General features: G+C 48.6%; 2 protein-coding genes across 3 annotated transcripts in view; one reads left to right on the top strand and one right to left on the bottom strand.

Moving 5' to 3' along the window:
* Positions 1 to 1,817: 1,817 nt before the first annotated feature.
* Positions 1,818 to 6,350, bottom strand: LOC111560057. The gene is made up of 2 exons (XM_023252240.2): positions 5,128 to 6,350; positions 1,818 to 2,706 (listed from the first exon to the last, which is right to left on the bottom strand). Exons 1-2 carry the CDS (start codon positions 5,636 to 5,638, stop codon positions 2,540 to 2,542), a joined length of 678 nt encoding a protein of 225 aa, XP_023108008.1. The 5' UTR covers positions 5,639 to 6,350; the 3' UTR covers positions 1,818 to 2,539.
* A 2,008-nt stretch (positions 6,351 to 8,358) lies between these two features.
* The window catches only part of CD38 (CD38 molecule), a 57,197-nt gene continuing 55,308 nt past the window's right edge, over positions 8,359 to 10,247 (top strand). The window contains exon 1 of one of the 2 annotated variants that reach the window (XM_023253288.2): positions 8,359 to 9,001. In XM_023253288.2, the coding sequence (XP_023109056.2) occupies positions 8,748 to 9,001 (254 nt within the window). In that variant the 5' untranslated portion in view covers positions 8,359 to 8,747. The remainder of the gene's footprint in view (positions 9,002 to 10,247) is intronic. The other variant, XM_023253287.2, reaches the window with a different exon arrangement.

Here is a 10,247-nt window from a genome sequence, read left to right as displayed (position 1 = left end):
GTTTACATGACAGCAATTGCTGTAGGGCATTGTACACAAAGTATTTGACATGCGATGAGGTTAGCAATTATTGCTGAAGGAGGAAAAAGAAGAATTATGTAATTAACCCTAGCCTCTCCCATCTTTTCCCTTCAACACCGCACTTCACCACTCAGCAGATGAACAACAGACGTTGATGGATGGGTCATAGCTGGGGAATCTGTTGAAGACCCTGGACCTATTAGTTTCTCTATTCCTGGTGGATGATCAGTCTGTTGTCACCGGGTTTTCTGAAAGCATTGCTTGAATGCCACTTTCGTACCAGGCATTGATCTGATGTTGGGGGCTCAGTGGTGGACGAAGATGGGCGTTGGTCCTGTTCTCATGGAGCCAACCTTCTAATGGGAGGTGTAAGGAGAGGAAGAAGCCCCATTTCTAAGAGGTTGTACCAGGGCTGTTCTTTACAGGGTCTTACAGACAGCCCAAGACATGGGGAGATATACAGGATCAGATACTCAGCTCAAAGCTACCAAGGGGTGCAGAACGGGGATCTGAACCTGACTCAGTGTTTTGGGAGAGGAGACAGAGGCTGGCAGGAACCACAGTGAAGTGGAAAGAGCAGAAATTAAAAAAAAATGTATATATGTATATATAAAATATCAAATAGTATATAGTATAGCTACTTTTAAAGCCATCAGAGATTAAAAGAAAGGCTAGAAGAAAAGATACCAAAATGTTAAAGGTAGTTGGGTTAGGGTTTTGGAACGGGGGTGGGGACATTTTTCTTCTTTTCTCTTTCCAATTTGTAAAATGTGATTGTATTCCTTGAATGATTTAAAAATCGCTAATGAAGGAAAGAAGAGAGCTCAAAACCCATGTGCTAGGACCCACACTTCCATATGCCAGCTATGCGGCTCAGAGGTAGTCGTTCCTCTCGTGCCCTAGAGTTTTTCAAGATCCTGGCAGTCCAAGAGGATGTACCAAGTGGCACTCACACTAGCATTGCCCAAGAATACAGGTTTTTCCACATTCACACAGTTACACTCTCGGACTTGGCTTTGTCTTCATTTCTGGTTTTGAATCAGCAATGATTTGGGAGCACTTCAGCTTTTAGTTTCTCCTTCTGTTAAATGTAATGAACCTTGGAAAATGGAAACTAAAAGGACCTGCAATCCTTTACTCCTGCAAAGTCATTTCCTTTGTGAACCTTCTCATTTGGTATTTCTCTTTCTGCAAGTGAGGTGTTCAGCTACAAGTGTCAGACATTCTAGTATGCCCTTGGGGATAAAGATTACAAATGCAAAAGAAAGTGACCACCCTCCCAGTACGCCATCTAACTGTGTTCTGATTTGGGGCAAGTTGCACTTTTGAATTTCATTTTTTCCTCTGTAAAATGGACACAGTGTAATGCCTACTTGTCAGGTTAAAGTAGGGATTGGGGCACCTGGGTGGCTCAGCCAGTTGAGTGTGCAACTTAGGCTCAGGTCACGATCTCATGGTTGGTGGGTTCGAACCCCACATTGGGCTCTCAGCCATCAGCACAGAGCCTGCTTTGGATCCTCTGTCTCTCTCTTGCTCTCTGCCCCTCCCCCCCTCAAAAATAAATAAGCGTTACAAAAAAACTTTTTAAAATTTTTTATGTTTATTTATTTTTGAGAGAGAGACACAGACAGACAGACAGAGAGACAGAGTATAAGTTGGGGAGGGGCAGAGAGAGAGGGAGACACAGAATCCAAAGCAGGCTCCAGGTTCCGAGCTGTCAGCACAGAGCCTGACACGGGCCTTGAACCCACAAACTGTGAGATCATGACCTGAGCCAAAGTCAGTCGCTTAACCGACTGAGCCACCCAGGTGCCCCCAGAAAAACTTTTTTTAAAAAAGTAGGGATTACCTGAGATAACAGACATACCTAAGACAGGCTGGGCACTTGACACATGGTAATGTTGTTATTGTGGACTTATTTGCACATAGTTATAATGCACTGAGGCTCCAAAAATGGTGTATTTTGACATTCATTCATTCAATCAGTATTAGGGACCTTGTGCCAGGCACCATGATAGCTTGCTGAGGGGACAGAAATAGACTGGCCTTGAGGAATCCCTGTGTAGAGTAGTAAGAACACAGCCTTTCCGGTCAGGGCGACCTGAGTGGGCCCTTCCCCTTGGGCAAGTAATCAAAGCTTCTCTGGAGGACAAGTTCCTCTTCTGTAAAATGGGCTTAAAAATATCCGTGGGTATCACTGAATTATTTTGAGAGTTGAATCAGGTGACATATACAGAGAACCTAGCTGAATGTCTGGCATCTAGCAAGAATCCAACAAATAAGTACAGTGGTCCCCCTTAACCACGGAGTACGTTCCAAGACCCCCAGGGGATGCCGTTGGCACTGAACCCTATATTTATTCTATGTTTGTGCCTATACATACACACCTATGAAAACGTTCAATTTGTAAATTAGGCACAGTAAGAGATTAACAACAATAATTAATGATAAAATAGAACAATTATAACAATGTACTGTAATAAAAGGCATGTGAATGTGATCTCTCTCTCAAAATGTGTTATTGTATTGTACTCACCTTTCTTCTTATGTTGATGCCTGCGAGATCAGAGATGCAGGGAGGTGAATGGTGCAGGCATGTGAATAGCGCCAGCCCGTTATTGACCTTCTGACGATTTTTCAGAAGGAGCATCTGCCTCGGAACACGGTCACCACTGGTAATTGAACCTGGGGAAAGTGAAGCCGTGGATAAGTTGGGGGGACGGCATGAATAGTGTTTGGATGGCTGCGTGCAGACAGGAGAGATCCCAATGAATCAGAGTAGATTCTAGGAGGGCTTTGGAAAGAAAGCGACACTAGATCAGGCTGTTGAAGGACAAACAGAAAGTGGGGGAAGGCATTCAAACAGATCTGTAGGGATCACTGCAGAGTGGATCCTGGGGTGTCTGGGGGCACTAGGCCCTTTGACCCCGGAAACCTACTTTTTAAATTTGCTGACACAAGAATATTTATTCCAAAATTTTATGTCATAACAAAGGAGCAGAAAATCTAAGTGCCCACTGATATGGGTCTAGTTAAATAGACTTTAGTAAGCTATACAATGGAATCCTAGAAGTCACTTAATAGAATTAGGTACAGCAACGTGTGCTGATAGAGAATGTCTTCAACATATTATCACTACGTGAAGAAAGCCTGGTGCACAACAGGACATACGATACGCTATGATTTTTACGAAACTGTGACAGCTTGCTTCTCTGTATCTACATATCTGTATGAATGCTGCTTGCTCCTTACTATAGTAAGAGGCAAGTCCAGGGAAGCAGAAAGAATGACTTTCTACACATATCACTTTGTTCTATTTGACTTGCGCTTCATGTATATTTATTATCAAAAATAAACACCCTTTCGAAAGGGGCTGTTTTGCGGCAGCTCTTCAAGATTTTACAAGCCTGAATAATAGTGGACTGCTCGGTTCAGCAAGGAATGGGTGCCAAGCTTTGTTACACATGAAGTGATTTTTGTTTTTTTTTGTTTTTTTTTGTTTTTTTTTTATGAGTAGATTTATTGAAGATTGAACCTACATTGTAGAACAGGAACTATTATCCCACCAATACTTTTTTTTTCAATATATGAAGTTTATTGTCAAATTGGTTTCCACACAACACCCAGTGCTCATCACATGAAGTGATTTTGACCTTGCACCGTCTTTATATATATAAAAGGACATTTGTACTTAGGACAAGAGTGAGTGTCGAGGAAGCAAGATGATGAGCAGAGAAGAGGACGCTCAGCAAAACCAACATTTCTCATCCCATTTCCACATAATTTTGTTTAGATCTGGGATTGTGAAAACAGCTCTATGAATGCAGTTTAGAAAGGGTAGAATAATGGGTGCCATGGATAAAATTTTGGTTGGTCATTCATTTATTTATTCATTCAACAAGCCCTTGTGGATGCCACTTTGAGTCCTGGGACACTAAGGTAATAAGCTTCAATTCCTGCCAACCTAGCTCGGAGCAAACTCCGAGTCCCGTTGGGAGGGGACATCTAGAAAAAATTTTCAGAGGATGTGTTCCAGGGCTGGGCTGTCCAGACCAGAGCTTTGGAGAATAGTACTGGCCCGGGAGATCTATGGGTATCTGTGTTATTCTGTTAGGAAAGTGTTCCATTTGGAGATAGAACCCAGTTTGGCAGCTACATGGGATTTGGATAGGCTACCTGAGGACATCACATGAAGGAGATCAGTAGGAGTTAGGACGGGGAGGCAATGGCAACTTTGAAGGCTCCGGGGAAGAGCTTGGGCTGGTTGGGGACAGAGAGAAGGCCGGCAGTTCTGGAGCGCCTTGGGGCTGGGGACAGACGTGCCTGTGCAGGCTGGGGGAGTAGCCAGGGGCTTATGCACTTCTTGCTAGGTCGAGAACGAGTGGAGAGGTGAGGTCATCAGGATGATGCTTCAAAAGTTACTTCTTTACAAAGGTTGGCTAAAAGGAAGCCACCCCCCTGTCTGGTGGAAAGGATAGTAGAGGAGGTGGGGAGGGCAGATTTGGGGAGATCGGCTGGGAGCTCTTCCTAGGTGAGAAAGAAGGTAGACTTTCTCTTAGACTAAGCCAGTGGTAGTGGAAATAACAAAGTGGATACTTAATAATGTGTAGGCAGAAGGAACCAACTTCTAGGTGGGTATGTGGGATGAGGGGAAGGAGCGCAGAAGATTTGAGCCATGGAGTGGGGATGTGGATTCTTTTTGCCAGATTTCAAAAGACCAGAAAAGGAAGGGCACCGGGCTGGCTCGGTCAGTAGAGCATGCAACTTTTGATCTCAGGGTCATGAGTTCAAGTCCCACATTGGACATGGAGCTTATCTAAACAACAACAACAACAACAACAACTAGAAAAGGAGACGGGAACCGGTTTGAAGGAGGAAGGTGAACAGCTCAGTTTTGGAAGGAGCGACTTGTAAGTGGAGATGTTCCCTCCCCTAGCAACATTTTGGCCTCCTAAGGGCCTCCCCAGACGTGGGCTCTCCTCTTCGGTGTCTCAAACCCTCCTTCTGCCCTGACTTCAGTTTCTGCGGGCCTTTGGAGAGATGGCCCATTAGTAAAATCCCATCTTTGCTTCCCTCCTTGCTTTTCTCTTACTCCATTGTACTTACCTGGGGTGATCGGCTGATCGGTGTCCCCCTTGCCCCACATTTCAATGCTGAAGGTGACTGGATTTGGAGACGGGGCCTTGAAAGAGGTAATTTCAGTCAAAATGAGGTCATTAAGGTGGGCCCTAATCTGATAAAACCGGTGCCCTAGGAAGAAGAAGAAATTGGAATGGAGATACGGGGACACACAGAGGGAAGACCGTGTGAGGACACAGCAGGAGGGCAGCCGTGTACAAGCCAGGGAGAGAGGACTCCGAGGAAATCGGCCCCATGGATACCTTGATGTGAGGCTCCACAACCGTGAGACAATAAGTTTCTGCTGTTTAAGCCGCAACAGGCTTTGTGGCTTGTGCGTTTGCGCCGGCAAACCCACAAACCCCAGCCTCATCACACCTCCCTCTCTGCCCTTTCTACTAGGCAGCGGGGAGAAGCTAGACAAAAAGAACACCGCCTCACTGACTGGCCTTTCTTTAAATTCCTGACCGCCTAACGACACCCCGAGACCGTCTCTCATTTCCCTACTCCATCCACCCACTCCACTCGTCTCCTGGGTTCTGCCAGCTCTCACCCACTCATTTCACTGAGAAGCGCTCGCGAGGGTGTCCACGTGTCCCTGCCGGCCAGTCCACTAAGCCGTGTTCTCTACCTTCCTTCTGTGAGGCAGCTGGACTCCCACCCACACCCCCGCCCCCGTGCCTCAGTTTCCTGCCACCTCCGCACGAGCTTTGCAAATTTTAAGCTTTTTCCAGCAATTCTCCCCTCTTCTGCATTATCAGCTGTTGCCTGTCTCTTGGGTCACCCGGTCATCCCACCGACATATGGGGGTAGGTCTCTCCTCAGAGACAACATTTTGTCCTCCTGCTCCGGCCTCATTTCTCTATCCGTTCGACAGAAAGTCTTCAGGACGAGCCATCGAGCTCACTGACACGTCTTCTTCTCACACACTCCCATGAACCTACTCTCATCGGGCTCTGTCCCTCTACCTTCCTCTGCAATGGCTCTTGTTGAGCGCAGCAGTAGCTCTCCGTCTGGTCTCAGGCTGTTGTCTCAGGGGTCACCCTCGCCAGCATCCTTTGCCCGAGCCCTCCTCATCTTCCTGACCTTCACTACTCATTGAGTCTCTGAAACTTCTGTTTATCCCTTTGGCTTTAAAAACTGTCCGTAGGGGGGCGCCTGGGTGGCTCAGTCGGTTGAGTGTCCGACTTCGCCTCAGATCATGATCTCGCGGTCCACGAGTTCGAGCCCCGCGTCGGGCTCTGTGCTGACAGCTCCGAGCCTGGGGCCTGCTTTGAATTCTGCGTCTCCCTCTCTCTCTGAACCTTCCCCGTTCATGCTCTGTCTCTCTCTGTCTCAAAAATAAATAAACTTTAAACAAATTTAAGTAAATAAATAAATAAATAAATAAATAAATAAATAAAAAAAAACTGTCTGTAGGGGGCGCTTCCTGGGTGGCTCAGTCGGTTGAGCGTCCGACTCTTGATTTCAGGCCAGTCATGATCTCACAGCTTTGTGAGATCCAGCCCGGAGTGGGGCTCTGTGCTCACAACGTGGAGCCTGCTTCGGATTCTCTCTCTTCCCCTCTCTATACCCCTCCCCGCTTGTGCTCTCTCTCTCTCTCAAAATAAATAAATAAACTTAAAAAAATAAAAATAAATAAAACTATCTGTATGGTAAAGCCTCCCATATTTGTGTTTCCAGTACTGACCCCTTGAATTCCAGATATTTTTACCCAAATAGCTACCTGATGTCCCCTACTCGGGGTCTACTGAACATCTCAAACTTACCTCCCAAACCAAATTTTTGGTTGGAACCTTTTTTCCCCAAACCAAATCTATCTCACCCCCAGTTTTTCCATCACTATAAATGGCAGTGCTGTCCTTCCTTTGGTGAGTTACTCAGACCCAAATTCCTGGAGTGCTCTTTGACTCCTTTTTCTTGCAACCCCCCCCCCCTCCCATCTGACTCCACAGCAAATCCTTTGTTGCTGCTACTTTCAAAACGTATCCAGGATCCAACTGATTATTTTCTTGACTCTTTTGTTAATACTCTCCTGGTGAAAGTCATCATAACCGGTCTCCACCTTTCCATCCTTCCTTCCTTTCCTACAATTTATTCTCAGCTCAGAAGCCAGATTGAGCATTTAAAACGTCAAGCCAGGGGCGCCTGGGGGGCTCAGTCGGTTAAGCTTCAGACTTTGACTCAGGTCACGATCTCATGGTTTGTGAGTTCAAGCCCATGTCGGGCTCTGTGCTGACAGCTCAGAGCCTAGAGCCTGCTTCGGATTCTGTGTCTCCCTCTCTCTCTCTCTGCCCTTCCCTGCTTGTGCTCTGTCTCTCTTTCAGAAATAAATGAACATTAAAACAAAATTTTAAATGTCATGGCTGATCAAGTCACCCAATGACCTTGAATGTGTTCAAAATAAAATTCACAGTCCAAAAAGTCCTTATCCTGTCCCACAGGGCTATTAGTGATCTGGTCCCCTGCTACCCTCTGAACTTCTCTCCAGTTCTGTCTCCCTTAACCCTGCATTCCAGCTCCAATGGCCTCCTTGTTGCTGCTGCAACAGGTCAAGGGCTTTTTTTTTTTTTTTTTTTTTTCCTCAGAGTTTTTGCACCTCACCCTCTGGAGAACTTTTGCCCCAGGAAGTCCTGTGGCTTGATTTTTCACTTTCCTTAGGTCTCTGCTGAATGTCACAGATGGTCTTACTGGTAAGGAACCTTGAGAGAGGACAGGCAGGGCATATCCGAGACTAGTCACTCGATTATTTATTGAACCACCACTTGGAGTGCTTACGGCATGCCAGATACTTTTCCAAGCACATCCCATGGGTTATAGAAGCAGGCTGTAATAGCTAACATTTATCGAACACTCAGCCTGTGCCAGGCATGGTGCTAAGCACATTGTAAATGTGAACTCTCTTAACCCTCACCGTACCCCATGAAGTAGACGCTGCCATTATCCCAGTCTTAAATCTGAAGCACAGAGAGATCAAATAATGTGCCCAGTATCACTCCAGTAGTGGGTAGAGGTGCTGAGTTTGAACCCAGGTTTCATTGCTGATGCCATTTGAGTTAAGGGACGAGGCTTGAGTGGAGCTTTTGAAGAGGGCTGAGCAGGCATTTGTCAAACTTGTCAAGTAGAGGTAGGGCACCCTCCCTCTCCTTCTCCCCCCACCCCACATTGAGCATTGCTTATGGGCAGGTGCAGAGGTAGGCAGCCGGCCTTCACACTTTCCAGGAGAGGGTGTGGCTAAATTGTAAAGCGCAAGGTTGAACAAGGGAGCTGGTGGAGAAGCACAAGGATATATTGTGTTTTTCCGGGGCCTGCAGAGAAAGCTTAAGGAGGCCGCTTCTTCCTGCAACTGCAAAGCGTGGTCCTTGTCTGCTCAGGAGTCTGGAAGTGAGCGGCGGCGGCGGTAGTCGTAGAGGCCTTTTAAGTCCTTGAAATCCTTATTGGTCCTGCCGGCCAAGGGACTTTGGAGGAGGGGGTGGGGGTGGGAAAGGAAGCCGTGCGAGATAAAGGGGAGGTGCATTTTCAGAATCGGGCTAGCTCCGTCCTCGCTTTCGGACCGGCCGCGGGTGGTCTCTCCTGCAACTTCGCGAGCGGACCCCACGGCGGACCCCATGGCCGACCACAGGTTCAGGCCCGTGTCCGGGGAGAAACCCTGCTGCGACATTTCCAAGAAAGCCCAGATCTGTCTCTGCGTGGTTTTCGGTCTCCTGGTCGTGGTGATCATCGCGGTGGTGGTGGGGATCGTGATGTGGCGCCAGCCGCCCCAGCACCAGGAGTGGAAGGGGGCGGGCACCACCGCCCATTTTTACGAGATAATCCTAGGACGGTGCTACACCTACACCCAAATCGTGCGACCCGAGCTGGGGTGAGTCGGCGTCCGGTGGCGCGCGGCGGGACGCGGCGGGGCACCGCGCGCGAAAACAAAGCATCTTCTATTCCGGGTCAGCGGAGAGCCCGCCGGCCAGTGCCGGCTGGGGAGCGCTGGCCTTGACGTTCCGCGCCGCTCGCGGGAGCGCCTGGCGTTGGCACCTGCGCGCGCCGGCGGGCGGGGAGCGCGCGGTTCGGCGGCCGATCCCTGGGCGCAGACGCCCGCCTTCTGGGCAACATGCGCGGCGCCGGCGGGGCCCCGCTCAGCGCTCGCCGCCGCGCTGCAGGCGCGCAACTGGTGGGCGCGGAGGATCGCTGGCGCTCTCTGCTTTGCAGGGGACTTCTGTGCGCGGGCTCTGGCCCTGACAGTTACCGGTGACACCTGCCTGGTTAGGAGGCTTCTGGAGCCTGCAGGGGTGTGTGTGTCTGTGTGTGTGTGTGTGTGTGTGTGTGTGTGTGTGGCAGGGGGAGCGGGAGGGGAGGGGGGAGGATGGCATCAGAGGGGCCAGACCACTACAGTGAGTTTTATTCACGAATATAAAACAGCACTTCTTGCGCCCCCAGGGATAAATGGGACAGAGAGCTCAGTGACAAAATTAAACCAAAACACTAACTTTGGAACGTGAGATAAAACTTACACTGTCAGGTGCATCGGTTCGACGCATCGGTACCCACCCTGAAAACACCACCCACATCAGTCTGCGGAACCTTTCCAGAGGGTTCCTCTTTCCTCCTCCCACCTAATCACCCCCAGAGGGAACCGCTTTCTTGACTTTCATTCCCAGGGTTTGGTTTCACCCACAGAACTGATTTTTGAAGTTGTGCATGAAGTAGAACCAGCCGGAAGTAAAAAGCTACTTCTCAGGCTGCCGAAGGCGGGCACCGGGAGCCACAATTTCTGTTGGGAGTGTGGGATCGCGCAATGAATTCCGCCTGCGAACCACCGGCAGCCCCGGGAGCCGAGCGGTAAAATCCGCACCCCAACCCCTCACCCCGCCAGCCTCCCCGCGCGCTTTCCGCCCCTCGATTCTTGCACATTTTTTCCAGGCCAACGATTGCCGATTGCCGGGGTCGGTCCCGTAAGTGTTTTGCTTCCCAGTAATTAAGTAGTTAATTGAGAAATCAGAAGTTGAAGCGTTTCCCTCAGGCTACACTTAAAGTGTTGATAAAATCAAGCGCTATCTATTCTGACTTGGTAATGGTCCACGCGGACGTTTAAGTTTCATGTTCATGTAACAGTTTTA

This window comes from Felis catus, chromosome B1 (assembly GCF_018350175.1).
Source record: "Felis catus isolate Fca126 chromosome B1, F.catus_Fca126_mat1.0, whole genome shotgun sequence".
Classification (NCBI taxonomy): domain Eukaryota; kingdom Metazoa; phylum Chordata; class Mammalia; order Carnivora; family Felidae; genus Felis; species Felis catus.
This window is presented reverse-complemented; position numbering and strand designations above follow the sequence as displayed.

Coding starts and splice junctions, on each gene's coding strand:
- LOC111560057 (XM_023252240.2), bottom strand. CDS start 5,638: ATGAGAGACGGTCTCGGGGTGTCGTTAGGCGGTCAGGAATTTAAAGAA. Junction 2,707..5,127: donor CGATCAGCCGATCACCCCAG/GTAAGTACAATG, acceptor CACTTTCCCCAG/GTTCAATTACCAGTGGTGAC.